Source organism: Haliotis rubra, unplaced genomic scaffold (genome assembly GCF_003918875.1).
Source record: "Haliotis rubra isolate DU_JTF1 unplaced genomic scaffold, ASM391887v1 Scf84, whole genome shotgun sequence".
Classification (NCBI taxonomy): domain Eukaryota; kingdom Metazoa; phylum Mollusca; class Gastropoda; order Lepetellida; family Haliotidae; genus Haliotis; species Haliotis rubra.
Window position 1 is genome coordinate 933804 of NW_025767568.1, and position 22783 is coordinate 956586.

At 38.2% G+C, this 22783-nt stretch overlaps 1 protein-coding gene across 1 annotated transcript in view; it reads left to right on the forward strand.

Moving 5' to 3' along the window:
- Positions 1–15702: 15702 nt before the first annotated feature.
- Positions 15703–22783, forward strand: part of LOC124262443 (phospholipid-transporting ATPase IF-like) — a 126826-nt gene continuing 119745 nt past the window's right edge. Inside the window, exon 1 of the mRNA XM_046696928.1 lies at positions 15703–15887. Coding sequence (XP_046552884.1) covers positions 15831–15887 — 57 coding nt within the window. The 5' untranslated portion in view covers positions 15703–15830. The remainder of the gene's footprint in view (positions 15888–22783) is intronic.

Here is a 22783-nt window from a genome sequence, read left to right on the forward strand (position 1 = left end):
AACCAGGATGAAAGATATCCAACTGGGGTCCATGCTGGTAGCATAAGCAATATCAGTCCCCATGGTCCCTAGTGTGGTGATCTCTCTTCAGCTGTTGGCGATCTATAGCCTGTCTTTATTATTGTATTTACTTCAACAGTAAAATAGTTTCAGATTTACATGTCTAAACACCATCTGTGATATTCTAGTTACTTTACAGTCCTTTGATTACTGGTTATTTACTACTTGTATTTATCATGTATGTAAAACGTATCCCGCCACTATATGGCTGAAATATTGCCGAGGTGACGTTAAATTTTAACTCACTCACTGAGTGAGTTAGTATTTAATCTGTCAAGGCCTTTATTTCCACCATATGGTGACTTGAACATATTAACAATTACTGCCTTCATAAATGTTTCTTGGAAGGATAGTATAATTACTACCAATATATCACTGTTATATTTCTAAAACTAATCTGAGAACTCATGAAAGTGGAAACTGTCACTCTGCAACCAAAGGTAGGCAATTACTCAGAAAACTGATAATAAATTATCCATTTTGTTTTTCACTCCATTTGGGTTTAGTCATATCAGTTTATTGCATGAAGGCCAGAGGCCCATATACAGAATAAATATGTATGATATGTACAACATATACAACATACGACACATACGTTAGATTGAATCGCTTCTCAATATAAGCGCGTGATAAATAAATAGAGCTACCTTATATTGTAATAGGGATGCTTTACATGAAAGTATTGAATACAGTTTTGTAGCATTAATATTTGATTGTAGCCATTGTGGAAAATACAGTTGCCTTAAATCATTATATGCAGGACAAAGAAATAGAAAGTGTAATTCATTCTCTACAGTATTACAAAATGGACAGAACCTTTGTGATTTTATAATAGATGAATATCTTCCTTGATTGATATATAAATCATTTAGGCCAAGTCTCAGGCGCATGAAAACATTACGAAGCTTTTTACTACGTAAATTGTATAGATACGACTCAGGTTCAAGTAAAGATTTAAACTCACGATAACATTCATATCTTGAACTTTCATATAAAGATGAATGCCAGTCTTGTTTAAATATATCAATAGCCCTGGTAAGAGTTTGATAAATGCATTAACGTCGCCCAGGGTTTGGGATAGCCAAACAAATCCAAAGCCGTATCTAAACAAAAGAATACGAATACGGGTTGCCCAAGTATTTTTACCAATATTATCAAGATGGACAATCATATTGTAGGTTTTTTTGGGCAGACGATGTTCTGGCATATTTATTACTTTACACCAGTACTTTAAACAGCGAGAGTAAGAGATTATGTACAAAGGAAATCTCCCACATTCACCGTACACCATATTATTAGGGGTAGACATCCCAACATTTAAAAACCTTTTACATGCAAGAAGGTGAACCTTTTCAATGGCATAAAATTCCTTATTGCCCCAAATTTCAGACCCATAAAGAAGACTAGGCTGTACTTGGGAATCAAACAATTTGAAAAATATATTGGGACCAACAACCCCCAACTTTGGTATAACAGAGAGCAATTGAAGTAGGGCCCTTTTCCCTCTAATTGCCAAATTAATAATGGATTTGTTCAGATTTAGTGTATGTGTAAACAGTATCCCTAGATATTTATATTCGTTAACAACAGTCATACGTTCACATTTAAAGTACCACTTTTCTGTAGCTGCCGTTGGACCACCCTTACGAAATACAACAATTTTGGTCTTTTCAAGATTAACATCAAGTCGCCAGTTATCTGAATAAGATGAAAGTGTATCAATTTGTCTCTGAAGGCCAATAACAGTACTTGACATAAGGATCACATCGTCGGCAAAAAGTAAAATAAAAAGTTCAACAAGATCAGGAAATAATTGGATGCCATGTCTGCCAGATTGTATAACGTCAAAATATAGTTCGTTGATAAAGAATGAGAAAAGTATTGACCACTGTGTTAGCCTATTATTGATAATAGATACAAATGTTTTACCAACAACACTTGTCAGAGAAATCCCCCGATAATTGTTAGGGTTATTTATGTTTCCATTCTTAAATAATGGAACAATTATTGATTTAGCCCATTCAGACGGAAAACATCTAGAATCAAATATCCGATTAAAGCTTTTAACTAGAAACGGCATTATCTCAGGCAAGGCAGTTTTGATCATCTCTGAAATAACACCATCCACACCAGCAGACTTTCCAACTTTAAGACGAGATACAGCATCAACTATTTCTAATTCTGTAATAGGAGACTCAAGTAGAAACCTATCAACATCACTAAACTCGTCACATCCATTATCTGTATCTATTGTGTCATCATGTACATCATAGATAATATCGTCCTTAGAAAACAAGTCCCTGAAGTGGCAAAACCATTCTGTTTGTGATATACTTGATACGGGTGGGGAGCCTCTTTGTAGGGTGCGAATATTTTGCCAAAACAGCCTTGGACTGTGGAGGGTACTATTTAGTCGACATAGCCTTGAGTTTTGCACTCCACGCTTAAAAGCTCTACAGGAACTCTTGTACTTATTTCTAATTTTACAATAGCTCCTACGATTCTGCTCAGTGCGACAACGTCTAAACCGCCTAAGAGCCTTCCTGGATTCCGATCTAGCTACATTACACTCCTTGTTAAATTTAAGTTTACGATTTAGATCACCTTGTCTAAACTGTCTCCTCATACAAGATGCTGAATCTAATATACACTTTATGAAACTGTCTATGCCCTCTTCAAGAGAAGTCTCCAATTTACTAAATATTGACTCATTATTGGCATCCAAACTTTCTTTGAGAGAACATATAAATTCATTCTGCTTAGAAGCATCCCATACAAATTTACTAAAACTAGGAGTCTTAGCACAATCAACTGTCCGGTTAGACCGGTATGTACAAGGAAACCTGAACGACAACTCCAGAGGAAAATGGTCAGAATCAGGTCTATCGCCAACATTTAACTTTTTTACGAACTCAAACAAATCAGCAGATGCAAGAAAATAATCAACGACACTTGAGCCATTTGCTCCAACAAATGTAAACTCTCCACTTCTGTCTCCTTCTACTCTACCGTTTATTATGAACAAGCGACACACATAACACAGATTCAGTAGTACACGCCCAAATCTGTTAACGATACTGTCATGTGACACACGCTGGTCAACAGGAGCATTATCTACATCTGTATAGATATCATCATTACCAAATTCATCACGATCTTCGCAAATAGGATTATTTTCATTACTAGTACGAGCATTAAAATCGCCACATAGCAGTACATGCGAAGTAGACATATCAGACCAGTTGTCTAATAAAAACGACTCCAGTCTTTCAATGAGACATCTTGAATCAGTACTTCGGTCGTAAAATGGAGAATTCACAGGGGGAACATATATACAAACAAGACATAAGTCATTTGGTAGATTAAATACAAATCTCTGGAAATTCAAACACACAAAATTGTTGATTTCAGTCTTCAGTTCAACACATTTGTTTGCAATGTCCTGTCTCACACATACACACACGCCACCTGAGTGTCTGCCAGATGTGGACAGCTTAGCTGCTGGGGCGAAAAACAATTGGTATCCTGTTAACCAGTTTATATTCATTATAAATCTGTTATGAACGTTTCCAGCAAACATACAACGTGAAATGAATAAAGATAATCAATAAAATCACTGTCATCAAGTTTCTTCAATAGTCCATGACTGTTCCAAGATAAGATAGTCACATGATTAGTATTACCGGTGTCTATGTTCGTAGTTCCCTCAGTGAAGGGATCTGGGGCCTGGCCTGATTGCTACCTCCTCTTCTGTCCATCGCGTTGAGACTTACTTCTCGTTGGTGGTTCTCTCGGGTGTCTCCGTTTCGCGTGGAGTTTCTTCATCGCGTGGCCTTGTAATTAGCTTTCCATATTTGAAATATCCTATCAGTCCCCTTTCCTTCGCGTCCTTTAGCTGTTCACGTTGTCTGACAGTGAGATCACTGGATACGCCGTAGCCGTTACTCCTCAGTGCTGCTCGAGATTTCAAAATATCAACCTTATCCTCACTAAAACGTAACTTGGCAATGAGCGGTCTTGGTTTTGAACCATCACTACGGGGAGCGCCGAGTCGATGGGCACGGGCGACATCATTATTATTCCATGTTTTAGTCTTTACATTTTCATTCAAGACATCGATCACTTTGGACTTACAGTCGGTATCATTTGGGTTATTTCAATAACCAAGTTATATTTCTATTTAGACCCGTGAAGTTCCGGGTTAGAATTGGTCTTCAGCAACCCATGCTTGTCGTAAGAGGCGACTAACGGGATCGGGTGGTCAGGCTCGCTGACTTGGTCGACACACGTCATCGTATCCCAGTTGCGTAGATGGATGCTCATGATGTTGATCACTGGATTATCTGGTCAGGCTCGCTTATTTACAGACCGCTGCCATGTAACTGGAATATTGCTGAGTGCGGCGCAAAGATCAACTCACTCACTCACAATCGCATTAAGTGTTGCAGTATCATCCGCGGTTGAGTCGGCTTGTTCTGTCGTTGTATACAAAAGGACCGAACAGGTATGCATATTGATCTGCACATTATCATGGCCATACTATCATTGTGTGACGAATGATGATCCCGCGTTTCAAGTAACAGTTTGTTTTATACCAGCAATATGTTCAGCAATATATCCGCCATTAGGAGTTCAGTTAAGCGACTGTTCGTGTGTGATTTTACGGCTGCTGCTGTCAGTTTGTGTGGTGTCCGCGGTCTCAAAAACACTCGGGGGTGACACAGAACCGCTGTGTGACGTCCAATTAGGTGAGTGACGGCGTGTTGTGATTCATTATGTAGGGACAATGCAAACTGGAGTGTGAAAACATAACGATCCATTACATCACAACGGAACAGCTCATTAGTATTTGGGCCATAAGGCCTATGCTACAGTTGACAAATACAATATATATTACACGTGATCATAAACATTTGCGTTTCATATAGATCTTATTTTAAATATTTGATTGAGACAGATAGCTGTTAAATGCTGTACATAACTGTTTTGTGACATGAAAATTGCCTGAATGGTTAGTGGGCCTCTGTAGACATACAGTTCTGGTTTGATTGTACTTGTCACAAAAACATCCGTGGTTCTCGTCTTCATTTAGGTTATAATTACAAAGTTCGCAGATGGGGTTGATCGCCGTTGTATATGTATTGTTTCTTAGCTTGTTTATCATGAAGTTTGTTAGCGAAGTAAACTTTTATCAGTTGTTTGTTCCTGATGTTCGTGATACACTAAACGCCAAAAGAAACGTTACACCCCTTCCTTAATGACGGGGGTACCTATCTTCAGCTGGCGTTGTGATGCGTGGACGTCCACTTCTTGGTCTGTCTACGGTGACCCCAGTCGATCTGTAGCGCTGAATAAGTTTGATAACCGTGATACTATGGCATGCGAGGGTGTTGGCAACATCACTGTATGTGGACCCCATCCGCGGCAACATCCCAATGGCTCTTTCTCTCTCTTCAGCTGTTATTCGTGGCATATTTAATTTCTCGTACTTGTGTATCATATCATGCATTCTAGGCACTCTTTATACCCTAGAATCATTGATGCAAATACTGCTCTAATATTGCTACGTTTTAGCGATTGATATTGCTATGTCTAAACAGAAAATGGAAAAAATGTTACTTTGCAAGCACAAATATCCACAAAGATAATTGTAAATGTTCCTAAACACTTTTTCACAATTTCAAAGACACGTTGTTACTTGTTCAGCAGAAAATGTTTTAAAAGACAGAAAAACCATTGGAATGATTCTTTTACAATTTTACACACTCTACAACAGTTGTTTCTTGTTTTAATCGTTGAAAAAATGGTGACTTTGAATGGTTTATCTTTGTCTTAAAGCAGAATTTTATTTCAACCTTTCTTTTGGACACCTAAATTATTGTTGTTGGTTTATTTCGGCATGGTCGAAAATAGGACAATTTAACTCTTTGAAAAAAGATGCATTTCAACTAAATATGAATGCATTTGAGAATTTATTTTCGTGATTTGCATAAAGCTGTGTTGTTAAACATCCTTGTAAACTGAAACCTTCTAACATAGCTTTGACAGTTTTTAAGTAATTCATAAAGGTGGGAGGGTAACATATCCTTTGGCGTTTAGTGCAGTTCTGTAATATATGCCTCGATCGTGCAAATCCGTTGAAGCTGAAAGTTAAGAACTGTTGTAAGTTAGTGGACAGGTTACAATGTGCATGTTCCTTCTGTATGAATAGAATGGTAAACATCTGGATGAAACATAAATACAAAGTCACCTTATACAATATAACAGGTCAAAGTGACATTTCGCTGAAACGTATGTGACAGGTGGCCCAAATTATACATCAAGATGAAGCTTATGTGTCGGCTATCTTTGAACTTGGATATACATATCAAGAAGCCTGTGCGCAGGTCACGCTGACCTACGATACATATCTGGATGAAGTCTATACACCTGGTCACGACGACCTACAGTATACATCTGAATGAAAGCTACACACCAGGTCACGATGACCTACACTTTCCACCTTGATGGAGCCAACCAAGACAGTGTGACCTAAAGCACACACACAAGGTCAACATGACCTACTATCCAGGGTTTGTTTGTAATGTTTATAGACAGTGTATTCCAGCTGTACATGACGCCAGAAAGCTACCAGACAAAGCCCCCATTCATGTCGGTACAGCGCCCCGTACTGTTATAGGACACTGTGACACACAAACCTCCACTGTCATCACCTGCTATTTATTGGTCATACTGAGATCATTCTCATTCTGTGCTCCTTCTCTCTGGAACTATCTTCCTTTTGATATCAAAACTTCCCCATCATGAGCTGTCTTCAAGTTACGACCCATCTCTTCTCCAAGTACTACCCTTGATACCTGCGCTTTGAGCCACCGCAACGGATGGAAAATAGCGCAAAATAATGCACTTATTATTATTGGTCACGCTGAACATGTTTTTTTGTCACTGGGACAATATTGTTGCAATAATTTGGGTTTTGCTGCTTGAGGAGTCAGAAACAGACTGTAACTAGATAGGAAATATTTTGAAAGTTTGTTTCAAAATTGAAGACGCCTCTGCAGATAATTGTTGCTGTGTAAAACTAACCATTGATGCCTCAGAATCAAAATCTTCTTATTTCTGTCATTTTCAGCGCTTTTCCTCTAACTTGATACAACGTCAGGAAGTGTTTTTAGCCATGATTATGTGATCTCAGTAATTCTATAATTTACACGGCTTAGTACAGTTACCGAATTTGTTCCAATTTCATGCAGTTTCCACCAGTGTAGATGCACAGATTGGCCACCCGGAATATAAGCCTTGCTTAAACTGCTAGAATTGTTTCAAGGCCAGATAAAACTTTTTCTTACCTTACATGTAAACAGGTAAACAGTGTAATCTGACTGGACAATATCGTTTTCACAAAAAATTGTGTAATCGGCTATCAAGGGGTATAAATGGGAAAACATGTACCGCACAGCCCTGACACGGCATATATCCTGAACTCAGGTACGAATTACTTCTCATGGAAACATATGACCAGTAAACAAATAAGCGTGAGTGAGTGAGTTTAGTCTTACGCCGGTTTTAGCAATATTCCAGCAATAACACCAGAAATGGGCTTCAAACATTATACCCATGTGGAGAATCGAACCCGGGTCTTCGGCGTGATTAGCGAACGCTTTAACTGCTATGCTAGCCACCATCCCTTGCGTCTGCTGATTTAGAAACAATGGCCACCAAAAGCTTCGCACGCAGAGATAATTAAAGCCAAGCGTTCTAATCCCAGGTTAGAATTCTACTCAAGGTAAGCTGACGAGGGTTAGGTTTTGATTGTTCGAGTTCTGGATTGGAGATTGCAAATGTATCACCAACGGCCAGCAGATCTCTGTCGGATTGACATCTGAGTTTGAAACTTTGACAAGGACATTTCCCGTGTCGTCCGAACAAAATGCAATATCTCCTTGGAGTACAGAGAGAATACACTCTTCATTCTATAGGACTGTAGCGCCCACAGGAATACCTGCAACATACCCAGTCGCTGTGGTCGTACTAGCTCCAGCATCAGACACCTCATGACTATGTCATCAGGGGTGTCTTCAGCTGGAGTTGTCATATCTTCTACTGAAAGGTTGCAGCGTCGTCTTTTCTTATTTCCGTCCCATTGTCTTCGGGGATAACTAGAAGACCGTCAAAGGGCTGACTTGGGGCACAGCAAATCTGCTCGAAGGACAAACTTCGCAATTCTTGAACCCTTTGCTGATAATTGAGGCGAATAATGACGATGTGAATGCTTCCCTGAACAGTTGGGGCCACAAACTCTTGGTCACCATATATTTTTAGGGCTCAGAGACATGAATTCTGTACATATCCTGTTCCAGTTCCGACTCAGTGGGCTGAATACTGCGTAGTCCAGCCCACAGAGCCACTGCGTTGTGTGAGGGGGTATTCAGTGGATGTTGACGAGGATCAAATATGGTCTCTTAGAAAGTGGTGCTGGAACCACTGAACACCCAACACACCCTTCATCCACGCATGGGAGTGATAAGTATACACAGCACCAGAAACATCTGGGCCTGAGTTATATTCCCGCAGAATCTTAGAAGTCTTCCCATTAACAATTATCATTGGGAGCATACTATCCCCGGCAGCGCTAATTTAATGCATTCTGAAAGGACGTTATTTGGTGAGTGGAACGCTCGTTTCATCAATGTTCCATATTAATTTGGGTTTGAGTAAATTAATAACTGCTTCTTATAATATATTGAACTGCATTTTTGTGCATTATTTCTCACAGTTGACAGCAGTAGGGTATCTCAGTTTGATCTCTGGGTTTCCTTTCATGATTCCTGACAGACCCCCTTTGTATGGCACGCTACTCCGGGAGGAAGTCTTTATTCTCACTCCGTTGCTTATGCCAAAATCTATAAGGGAGGGTTGTTTTATAGTTCTGGTGATTTCAGATTCTATTACAGGTTTAAGAACAGAAAACCGGCCCAAATTACCCCCTTCACTTTTCCCCAAAATTTTGGACAGGCTTTTCGGTAAGACATTCCTTTTAGCCTAACGCCGGCAAATGAAATTTGTTGTGATTGCTTCGAATATTGTCTCCTAATAGTGGCCTAAATAGAGAAATTGACTTAGAATTCAGAACGTCAATGTTATTGACAATGTTTATCAGAAAGTAATGACGTCTCTCGGTGATACAGACACCCCACACACCCCGCACACCCCACACATCCCACACACCCCGGGTGGCAGACTTTCCATGATATCCAAATGACAGTATGTGCAGGACATGGACGCTAGACATGCACGGTGGACCTCAACGGTCCATAGCCAATCTGCAGTTACTTCATTCAAGACTCTTTCAGTGTCCGTCATATGCTTGAGTAATGTATTAAGGTGTGATTTAAAAAAAACAACCAAACTACTATTTGTCCACACACGGTGCCGACTGTGACGAGAGACAACAATACACATTCAATATCCTTCTCAGTGTGTATGTTCTCACACCATGGTTTATAGGTCGTCGGTAAATGGCGATATATATATATATTACCCATTCAGTTTAGCATGGTTAAATGTATGGGTAACCTTATAAGCTGGTTCTGCAGTTTAAAAACGTCATGTATATGAGTCATTCTCAACTATTGCAACTATTTGGTGTACAAAAGACAACATAATTGAAACACAAAATCGTCAATCTTTATTTTCACAAATGGCAAGATACGTTGTAAAGGTTCACATATCAATAGCATTTGAGGCTTAATTATGTGCCATATTTTTATGATGACTAATTAAACTAATTAGGACGAAGACACAATGTCTTTCCTGTAACAACAGTAATATCCAATTTTTTCTTTAAAATACATTGATATGTAAAGATATTGTATTGTAAAATCTACCTTATGTGTTATTTTGTTACTCACACTTAAAAAATCAGTTCTAAACTTGTATTTTGTATGAAATATACCTGTTCTACACTGTGTCAGATGAAAAAGTGAAATCTGTGGGTACTTTGCAATACTCTTGATATTCTTTCAACTGTCTCCCCTCAAAAATCATTGCACTGAAGGTGATTTGAAGAGAACATTTTGATATTTCTGAGTGATTTCTGACAATGTCTTTCTCTTTAGATCATAAAACATTTACTTTTTAGTCCTGTTATATGAAAGACAGTATCGTTATGCCAAAGACACCCTATGTTATTGGAAAGAAAGTATATCAAATAAATTTGAAAAACTATTTAATTGTAGCAAATATCTTTGATCTATCTGTAATGAAAGGAAGAGATCGTTGCCTGTTACCCTCAGAAGTATAGTAAGTGTTACATGTTATATTTATATCTCCAAATAAGGCGAGTAACAATGACATGTTTGTTACAGCGAAGACAATTCAATCGTATATTTGAGTTAAGACAAGAATACATCATTGGCAGTGAAGATAAGATAGGTTCACATTAATCAAGCTATAAAAGTAATGTTTTTACCATACTTGAAGTGCAAAATATATAGTCTATATTTTGGAACTTAACCTATGTGTTACCCCAAAGACATGTCAGTGTTACTGGAAAGGCATTTCAGATCAAGTTGATGGAAGACAAAGAAGAATTAAATTCTGGTGTACAATAAAAAATTTAGACATTGTGCTTTGTATAAACAACAATAAAAGTAGCAGTTACCATTTTGAAATTTGTTTTCTAGGAACTCAGAAACTCATTTCACAACAAGTTTGACTCTAATTGCCATGAATTTATCAAACTGTCAAACAGGTTTGCAACTAACAAAAGTATCCAAGTTTTGATCATCTCCCTCAAGCTGTCAAAGTAACAAATCAATCACTAAGATTAATCCCCCCATTTGTCATACCCATCTTGCCAGTTCTGAAAAACATACAGAAATGAATGTTTCATGGAAATTTTGTTTCAGATTATGACACATTAACTTAATATAGGAAACTAGATGTTAACATTTTGATGGTTTTGCAGACTGATCATTACGATGTCATATTTATTATAGTCACAGTCACACACTGTCTTTCAAATAACATTCTTTGAAAATGCATAGAAGCACTCAAAGTTTCTAGAACAGATATCTTTGTGAAGCATAAGGTAATCTTATCTCATATATCTGATGCTCATCTGAATGAATCAGGAAAGAAAGACAAAACTGAAAGATATTTAGTATTAGACTGTCTTTGCAGTAACAGCATAGGTCTTTTAAGTAACAACTATTCTTGAAAGACATATAGCATACAACTTTTTAGGAATATGAATTGTTACTCAAAATATAATCTTAAAGGTCCTAATATGAGCAAAAAGCAAATCTAGATGAACAAAGACCTACCAGAGATAATGTTTATTTCAAATTGTATGGAATTGTCTTTGCAGTTACTGAATTTGTCTTTCCAAAACGACCTTTGACAAAAATTAGTATGATTGCATTCAGACAAGAAAGTGTAAAGCATGGTTCATCCTCAGCATATATAAACCTTAGATCATTACCACAAGTCAACTGTTAATGACACTGACATTAACATAAAAGACTATGTGACTAATCAATACTGATGTTTCTTTGACTGACTGACTGAGTTTGGTTTTAAGCCACTTTTAGCAATATTCCAGCAACATCACGGCGGGGGACACCAGAAATGGGCTTCACACATTGTACCCATCTGGGGATTCGAACCCAGGTCTTCGGCGTGACGAGCCAACGCTTTAACCATTAGGCTACCCCACCGCCCCGATGTTTCTTTGAAGTAACACTGAAGGTCTTTCCAATAACAAAATAGCTGTTACAGAAAAGACTGTTATATGAAAGACAAATTGAATGATAAATATAATGACTAGTACCTTTCCCATTTCAGACAACATTCTTATGCTATAATTATGGTTCCAAATGCAAAGAGAAAAACATACTTGTGGAAAATTGGGTATCCTTTTGATAATTGATGTTATAGTATGACAAGAAAATTATTGAGAATTGTTTAATTGGATTTCTAGTATAAACAACCTTGACCAGCTATCAAGTGCTTGGTTTCATTCAAGGGAGACAACTCCGTTAATCCTTTTTTCATTAGTTTGTGAAAAGTTATCCCCCTTTGTTTACTTGCTAGCAAACGACATTTTCAGTGATCCTCAGTATGGATGATTTAGAGAAGAGGAAGTTGATTTTAAAGTATTATAACAAGGACATCAGATCAGCTAAAGTGATTTCAAGTAGAACAAACATCCCTTTGTCCACTGTCGTGTTTTGAAAAATATTGCAAATGGATATGGCATTGAGCACCAGGGAGGCGCAGGTAGGCCCAGAAAATTGACTGTCGGTGACAGGAGGCGGCTTGGTATTCTTGTTTCTAAAAAACAAACGAAGGAGTTTAGAAAACTTAAGGCCGGATATGATTGATAGAGGAACTGTGGCTGTCTGTAAGGAGACAATTAGAACTGAGCTGCATGCAATGGGTTGGCAGAAAAGTCGAGGAATTCCATCACCGATCATGAAACCTGAACAAAAGGAGCGAAGGTTGAACTGGTGCTTACAGCATAGAAATTTTAACTGGGACAATGTGATTTTCTCAGATGAAAGTTGTGTGTGGCTGTTTCCTAATACACTGAAATTCTGGACCAAACAAACTGAAAAACCTTTGTATCAGCGCTCAAAGTACAGTGCGAAATTTAACGTGTGGGGTGGCATATCTGTGTTAGGGGCAACGCCCCTCTGTGTATTTGAAGGGAATAAGAACAGTGAGGGACATTTACTTCCATCTGATCACGTGTTCTATGGAAATGTTTGGATTTTCCAGCAGGACAACGACCCAAAACATCGTTCAAAGCATTCACAGGCCTGGTTTCGGACCCAAAATATGACATTATTAGATTGGCCAAGCTATGGCCCTGACCTAAATCCAATAGAAAATGTTTGGGGACTTATGAAGGAAAGTGTCAATAAGAAAAATCTGACAAATATTGCTGAAATAAAAGAAGGTGGTCCGATATTGGGTGGGGTGAGGTGAAATTGGGTTTTACGTCGTGCTTGAGAATATTTCGTTCATATGACGACGTGCATGTGTAGCAGGGCGTGGAGTCATCCCACAGGTGACATCCTTACCTTGTCAGCTTGCTGACGGGGTTAACCTCTTTGGTCATGTGGACAAGGCGTCCGACTTCGGATCAGAAGGTCCGTGGTTCGAATCCCAGCACGGGACTCGGAAATTTTATGGCCGCTACATTGGCGCCCAACGTGGGGCTGAGCACGTTCATATCAAATTTGAGCAAAATAAGTCTCAGTACCCAACTATGCGGCTCGGGACGTGCCTTCTGTTGACGGGGGTGTATGTAGCAGGGCGTGGAGTCATCCCACAGGTGACATCCTTACCTTGTCAGCTTGCTGACGGGGTTAAACTCTTTGGTCATGTGGACAAGGCGTCCGACTTCGGATCAGAAGGTCCGTGGTTCGAATCCCAGCACGGGACTCGGAAATTTTATGGCCGCTACACATGCATGTGTATGTGCGGCTGCTTGTACTAGCCCAAACGGAAGCTGGTTTTATAGTGCTAGCCCACTGAGATACCATGCCGCAGTGAAGCATGAATACCCCAATCAGACACATTATACTGACTCCGAGCCGACCAGTCCTTGTTGTACCCATTAATGCCGAGCGCCAGGCAGGGACCAACAAGTACCATATTTTAACGTCTTTTTGGTATGACGCGGTCGGGGATCGAACCCGCGACCTTCCGCTCTCCGGTCGAACGCTCTAACCACTACACCACGGAAGCGGTCTCTGATATTGGGACAGCATGGACCACGACTTTCTAACTTCTTTGATCAGTAGTATGCCCCGCCGCATTGAAGCCTGCATTGCTGCCCATGGTGACTTGACAAAATACTAACTGTTAACCTGTCTTTGAATCTGGAGTTATGTTCTGCTAATATTCACATTTAATACGTGAGTAATGAGTGAAAAAAAAATAAAACAATTACCATCTTTATATTCTCAATAATTTCTGGTTGTACTGTATCTAAAAGACACCGATAAAAAATACTCGCAAATGCTGACCTTTTCAACTTGATTTTCTTTAAAAAAATTGTCTTGAACTCAACACCACATGTTCATCACTCTCAACCAGAAGTTAACATGTAGTTCCACTTTCACAGGATGAGGGATCATTAATTATTTCATAATTCTATGGAACTGTTACAGGAAAGGCATTTTTCTTTTATACAAGAGAAAAGGGGTTTTTTATACAAAAATTCAGCTTGAAAATCATGAACATCTACCAGGAATGGGAAAAAGGTATTTTCTTTTCAACCACTCCAAAAACAATACCTTCTTAAATAAATTTTAGTGCGCAGCAGACACATGATGTTTGGTTTTTGCACCTGGATACATGACAAAATGCATGTCCCTTGTTACAATAAAGGAAAAAATAAACATTATTTGGTACTTTTGTTTGTGATAAAAAATTACCAAGTAAGATTAGATATTGGCAATGAAGGAGAAATCAGATTTTTAACACACTGATAAAATGTGACGGTTTTATTGAGGTTTTAATCTTGATACGGGAGAAAGCTGCATCTTTTGAGAACGACTCATATATGTCTGTCTCCTGCTGCTGCTGCTTTCTGTAATGTCACGTGTATTTCTCTTACTCCAGACAAATTGTGTTTGCATTTGCAGTGGTCAGAATATTTTATGTTTAACACTAATATTGCACTAAGTTATCAGTTATTACTTGTTTAAGGTTATTTTCCTCAACTACCACCGTTATGTACAGCCTTGGAGCAAATACACACAAAAAAAGCGTACAAAAAATTATAATAATATATTTGTATTTTTTAGTGTTTTTCGTTTGTATTTGGTTTGGTTTTTATGCCTCTTGTGAGTGAGTGAGTGCACATGAGTGACCTTAGTTTTACGCCGCTTTTAGCAATATTCCAGCAATATCACGGCGGGGGACACTAGAAATGGGTTTCACACATTGTACCCATGTGGGGAATCGAACCCGGACCTTCAGCGTGACGAGCGAACGCTTTAACCACTAGCCTCTTTCTGCCTCTTGTATTGATGTTGTTGATTCTGTTTGATTTCGGGGTTTGGTGTTTGTTTGTTGTTGTTATTGTAGTTGTTTTTTAGTTGGGAGGGAGCCTTAAAGTACATTCTTCAGTTGATGCTGTCCCACTAGTACGTTGTCCAATGAACATTGTGCGCACGTGGTTGTCAGCATGGACTCTACGCTACTAGATCCAGTCATTATCAAACATATATCGCTCTCATAATGCATGATAGTGGTTATTGATTAGACTTCCAATGTTACAACACATGAGCTTGTAGCTTGTGTATATTCCTTCTACAACTAAATGTGTTCGTTTCTGTGCCGACTCTGTGCCCTAGCAGCCGACAAACGTGAAGCACCTGTTGCTGCGTACTGATTTACTTACAACTAATATTAAATAATTAGAGGTATACCTGAAAAGTACGTTCTGTCGTGAACAATTTATCAATGTATGCGACAGATTAACTAAATATTAAAATAAATAAATATTCAGTATAAATGTAGTCGTAAATCTTTTAACAATAAAATCTATTATATTGTACTGAACGAATATATGTGTTGTTAGTAGTTCATATAATATGCTCTCGGTTTTCTGGGACGAAAGTGTGGCGATCTCAGTTGAGTGTAAACAGTAGCGTGTGGTCAGTGACAGTGATAATAATTCGGTTTCTACAGTCGGTGATGTTCATCTTGAATGTACCGAAGATTCTACTGAAAGTACAGAACAGAACAACATGTCTTCCCTGGGATATCGAAGATTTGGTGGGAGGCCCTCTTTCCTCTTGGACTTGGTAGGAAACTTGAATTTCACGAGAAAAAACTTAGTCAAATTGTCAGTGCGAAGTTGACGAGTTAATTACACTTAATATTTCCGTTATTAGACTTGTCTAAGAGAACGTATCTGAAATGGCTTTATTCCTTATCATGTCTTTATTGTGCAGCAGTGAGGCGACCTCTTTCTACCCGAAGTGTAAACAAGGGGTTAGACGCTGAGTAAGGAGCTTTCACACACCGGACTTGACTAAACTTTCTCAGAATGCATGATCATGCATTAGAATTTCTCTCATTTTTTGCAATTTCAACCAGACAACTCGAACAATTGTTGTGAAGTCATGTTTATTCATGACGATTAGGGATAACCCATATTTCCATTTCAAGGTATACGCCTTTCAAAATGACTACCCGGATTGCAACCCGGATATATTTTGATTAGCCAAGTATTTGTCCATGAAATTTTAAGATCACCTCTGGGTATATGGATTACACTAACTAAAACGCAGCTGCTGCACGGAATGTTCACCTGCAGAAATATGGCTGCAGTGAAATTCCTTCAAGGCATTAGTAGATTTAGCCAGGATTCTAAGACTAAGGTGCCATGCTGGCAAACTGGACATAAGTGTTTCCTTTCACAGAAGACTCATGGTCAATACGTTAGAAAGGACTGAACATTTTTATATGCCTTTTACTCTGAATGATAGTATCCTTTTTTGCATTGTGATATTTCTCTATCAATACTCCCCAAACTATTGGAAGTATGAGTTGCTTCCCTTAGGCATGGCAGTATTCTATGATTGCAGTTTTTATCAAGACTTGCACAAGTCTCTCAGGTGAAAATGAATAGTTTAAATGATAATTTCTAAAAAAATAATATACTGTAAACGTGATGTGTTATGGTTACAACTCTGGGGCAAGCGTGGCTAGACTGAATGAATGACAGGTTTATTCGCGGTGTATAAATTTTCGGGCTAAAATGTTTTTGAAGAAAATAAAACCTGCACGAAATATAATACGTTTACAGTATAACAGACTGTTGTTCTTAGATACTGTCGGCTTATCTTGACTCGTCTCTTCGAAGTATAAAATTACAATACGCTCAGCATTCAGTACAGCCATGGAGCAAGGCTAGGTTTTATCCTGAGCTCATACCTGTGCTTAGGTTTTCTGAAATATCTCCATCCCTTCACATCCCACATTAAGGTGATAATCAGTGCATTATTGTTATTTGTTTGTTGTTTTACGCCATGCTTCACAATACTCGGAGTCTCCAGTTATAGACTGTAAATTATTCTGGAGCATGCAGTCCGGTGACTGACACGATGAGCATTGATCTACTCAGTTGGCTGCATTCCATCTAACTCACTACTAGTCACTCTCCCACCCAAGACTTACAAAAGTTGCCAGAGTTCGCCATGTATGGTATGGAATAATTGTAATGGTACTTATGGTATATTGTATTATTTTGATGAGGCTAAGAATTTCCCTGTTGTTTCCAGATGCTGTACAGCGATATGCTACCAGTAAGGGACTGTTCATAATTTATGGCTAGGGGGGATGATGATGATTTTTATGGAGAAGCATGTACAATGTGAATGACACTCACCCACCCCTAAAATTTATGTACAAAATAAGTGACTTGTATGTACTAAATTGCTGACCCCCCCTAGTACGTGTGTACAACATTGATGACCCCCCCTAGCTCCGAGAACAAAATGGGTGACCCCCCCTTAAAATCATCCCTAGCCATAAATTATGAACGGCCCCTAATAGTGTAAAAATATTTATTAATAAGATGTTACAATTCATTGTAATTGTTGTAACACTGTGACATGAATGGGCCCTACAAATGAAACCAGGAAATCTTTTTTTCATTTAAATTTTGCCCTAGTCCCAAATTTGCCTTGACGAAATGGATACCATATTATACACATTTGATCAATTTTTTGTTTGAACAATTTTATTTCATTTGTTTTATTTCAGAAGCATGGGATGTCCTCTGTCACTTCTATCATGACATTTCATTACTGTACAGTAAAAATCCGGGTTAGAATTGGTCTTCGGCTACCCACACCTGTCATAAGAGGTGACTAGCGTGACTGATCGGGTGGTCAGGCTCGTTGAGAATGTCATCATATCCCGATTGTGTAGATCAATGCTCATGATGTTGATATTGGATTGTCTGGTCCAGACTCGATTATTTAAATTACAGACTGCAGCCATATCAGACCAGACAATCCAGTGATCACACTTCTTTTGGTGAATAGATATTTCCATTCATTTGTCTGTCAAGTAAGCTTTTACAAATAGGAGAAAATGTCCCTCATGTTTAAAGAGGTTGGTAAATAATCATACGAGAAAGCAGTTGTGATTGTTGAATGGAAAAGCAATATCTGACGTACATTAGGAATCAACCTATAGTTGAATCCAGCAATATGATACATGTAGTGCACAGATGGCAAGCAATAACAGTCGTACTGCACTGGATATGTGGTACAAAGATACTCCTCAGTGCACTTGTAGTGTTTGGTGCCAATAATGTCTCTGCTAGTGATATTGGTGAGTTCATTGCACACAACTTGCTGATATCATTCATTTTGAATGAATGTAGATCATGTGTTTTGTCAGGCAGAGTGTAGTATGTACACAGTAGTTGAACACTCAACAGCTGTCTCTGTCCCAGGGAGGAATATGTTGTTGCTCTAAGGATACTGCTGGCGTGGTCCAACTGTTGACATTTTGGCAGACATTGTTTAATACCTCCTATTAGAATTGGTGATAATCTTAAAATTCATCCATGATTATCAGATGAAACATATATCTCTATTCTAGTTGATAAGTACCCCGAAACCTTCTGCTACAATATCCATCGCCATGTCTTTTTTGGTTACTATGGTAATGCAACACAGTCTTTTGTTCACACGCATACATATATTTATTACAAGTACAAAATGCACAATTTTCAGCTTCCACAGAATTTATGAAAAGAAGTATTTTTATTAAAATGCCAATATTTAGCAAAATAGTGTGTGACTTTGGCCTCTAGTATGAAGCTTGAGTATAGTAAATTTGTGTTTATCATAGTAGTCACATCACTATGGTTTGCTAAAAATGGTGCTCAGAGCCTTGTTTTGGGCTCAAACTCAAAGGTGTTTGGCACTGACTGGCTTCCACATTATATAGAAATCTAATAAACCTTTTGATCCTTGTTTTATAAAGACACTGTTTTGTATTATACACATGCATTATTACCACATGTTGTGCTGTGCTTGGCTACATCACTGCCAGAAGCACTCATAAAATGTCTAACTTATGTGGATTTGAGCTGTTCTTAGCAATATTTCACTTGTATGACAGCTGTCCAGACTATCAGATTTCTATGATTTGCATCGTATGCGACTGGGGTACAATGATAAGCCGTGAAACAAGTCCATGAGCCAGATAGGAGCATGAGTGAGTTGGACATATCTTTTAGTGTCAGCAGAGCTGCAGCAAATATGCTTTGAGGCGAATATATGTATCACGGATGTTGGGTAATGAATGCACATATTTATTCATGAATACCTTATGTTTAATTTTAAGGAATTAAACTACAAAACTGTCTTGTAATTGCTTTGTTTGAAACATTTCAGTCATGCATTACAACAATGAGGCTTATTGTGTAATGTTTCAGTTGACAATACTGTAAGGTAGCTCAATGGCATACTGACACAAGTCACAATACTGTATGGCTTGTATATATCCATTTTGTATATCTTACTGTTTATAAATAACAAAAGAGTTGAACTACAAAACTCTCTATTTAATTTTTTTTTATAAATGTTCAGTACTTGTGAATATGAATAGAGAAATGAATTCATGAACAGATACAGCTCATTTCACTGAACACATGTGAATCATAGCAACCCTAGTTCAAGCTATATGAATCAGACTGAAAACTATGGCCAAGGTTATGTATCATGGTAAAATAGACACAAAATACCCAGGAAAAGGGCAGATGCTGTGATCAGCCTCTTTCCAACTGCAGAAGCACTAACTGAACACTAGATTTTCCTTATGTTCAGTGGAGGTGGGGTAGCGCCTAGTGGTTAAAGCATTCGCTCGTCACGCCAAAGACCCGGGTTCGATTCCCCACACGGGTACAATGTGTAAAGCCCATTTCTGGTGTCCCCCGCCGTGATATTGCTGGAATATTGCTAAAAGCGGCGTAAAACTAAACTCACTCACTCACTCCTTATGTTCAGGATCTGAACTTCCCAGCTCAGTTGGGGCTTATTTTCAACATATGTTATTTGTTTCTCATAATTCTTTTAGAGACTAAGCATTAGTCTATATAATATTCTATGTACCTCAAACTATAAAATGAACATGTTACTTGTGAGAAATAAAAGTTTAAAGATAGATATGGTTTAAATGAAGAGACACTACATGATGGAATTACTGTGAAGTGTGCATCTTTGAAGCTATAGGCTTCAGAACAAATATTTCAGAAAATCAAGATTTTACTTCCACCTAGACTAAAGACCCCCATTACTAATATCAAGGTAATTACAGGAGCTTTATATATGCTACAGAAAGTATGAGATGATGTAAAGTAATGAAATGCTACAATGCATTTCATTACTTAAATTACATAAGTTTTATATTTCTTGTTATGAATATACTACAATGAATATTATTGCGCATTTTCCAGATTCTGTTTCCCTCTATACATATGTGGATAGTGGAGGCACATTTCTGTGTTGTGTATAAACCTGGAAAATAACATGTTTGTAAAAATTCCTTAATGAGAAGGGGCGGTGGGGTAGCCTAGTGGTTAAAGCGTTGGCTCGTCACGCCGAAGACCCGGGTTCGAATCCCCACATGGGTACAATGTGTGAAGCCCATTTCTGGTGTCCCCGGACATGATGTTGCTGGAATATTGCTAAAAGCGGCGTAAATCAAAACTCAGTCAGTCAGTCAGTCCTTAATGAAAATGAGAAATATTTGGTGATAGGGGTGAAACGGTATTCCCGCGGTATTTTGCCTTCGGTTCAGTATACCGTAATGCAATCCAAACATTCAGTATTTTCGTTTTTTGTACCGTCATTTATTAACCTTTTAAACCTTTTTTTAAATGTCTAGAAATCAAATCATTTTGTCAAAATCTATACATTTCTATGCCAGACAGCCGATATTTTCTCAGAAGTAAGTTCTCATATACCGAACCGAAAGGACCGAAGCGAAGGCATTGTACCGTAATACGTACCGTACCGTGGTAAGAGCGTACCGTTTCAGCCTTATAAGGAAGGAAGTTTTTTACGGATGTCAGCTTCTTTATTATGAGGAAAACAAGGTGTCAGATTATATCCTTACTCATAATAAGGATGTGTTCCTCATAATAAACAAGTTGACATCCATAAAAGCTCTCCATGTCAGTGTAGTGGAACTACTTTGATGGCTTGTAGAGGTATGTGTCTTGTGTTACACCTTTACCTGGGGACAAATACAGAGCAGTAGCAGTAAACCTACTACCTCGTTTCCTTGACGACAATTTTACAATACAATGTTAAACTACCGCTGAAGGTATGAAAATGTGATCTTAATTATCTGAGCCTGGTCCAGAATATCCCAGTTTATGACAACATAATTTCTTTTCCCAATATGCGTTAGTTCCAAGTGACAGACATTCTTGTTGTAAGAGGCGACTAATGGGATCAGGTGGTCAGGCTCGCGCCATGGTTGACAAATGTCATCGGTTCCCAATTGTGTAGATCGATGCTTATGATGTTGATGACTGGATTGTCTGGTCCAGATACGATTATTTACAGATTGCTGCCATATAGCTGAAATATTGCTGAGTTTGGCATAAAACTCACTCACTCACTCCAAGTCCTATATATATTTCAGAATCAAAGATCATTTTGCTGTGGACACATCTGGATTGCCTTGTCTTCAATCATGAACCATATAGTTAGGATTGTTAAGCCGGTATTCATTGTGGAGCTGAGAGTTGGCGACATGAATGATCCAGTCTTACTCTACTGTTTACACATTCCATGCTTGCTGCGCTGTCTCCCGTGTTTTATCTAAGTGGGGCGTCGTTTCTGTCAATATCGGCAGGTTTCCAAGGTTTCTTCCAACACAACTAGCAAGACATCATCAATCAATTTTAACCTTTTATGCTGTAATTCAACTCTTAACAACATTTTTCGTTTTGGAATTTCTAGAAATCCTTTAATTAATGTGCATGATTTTGAAGGATAGCATGACATGAGTGTAGTATAAGTATATGTATATACTTGGTTGAAGAACATTGTCAGTGGAAGTATTTGTGAAAAATGTTTTTCGTAATAGTGGTTAATTTATTAAAAAAGGGAAATATCAGTTTTATTGACAAGGGAATAATATCTCATTACCATTATCATGCTATTGTTTAGAAAGGATGGAGAAGTATGCAGGCTTGTGTGTCAATCCAATGTCTTGATTGTGAACGCTGTAGAAAATGTCATTGGGTTACTGGATATCCCACAAACCACAAATGCTGACTGTAAGTACTTTCTTTTGACTGACATCATGAAAGATGCAGTGTTAGCTTTGAATTCTGTAAGGAATAAGGACAGTTGAGGAGTAGGTAGAAATTATATTTTTGTCTGAAGTAGTCTGCGAAAATACATGTTGTGATATGATGAATTTTACACAACTGGGGCAGTAATGGTCAACACGTCATGTTTAAGACCTGAGTTTGAATCCCATTATGGTACCATGCTTACTGTTTCTAGTATATAAATAGTATATATAATAGCGGAGTAGGATTTATATTCAATAGTTTTCAGTGTCTTTAAGTGGCATTTTAGCAGCTGTAGTAGCAATGACCACAGAGTTACTTGTGGTTTTACCTAATTTTCTTTGTCAAGTTTTTGGGTAAATAATA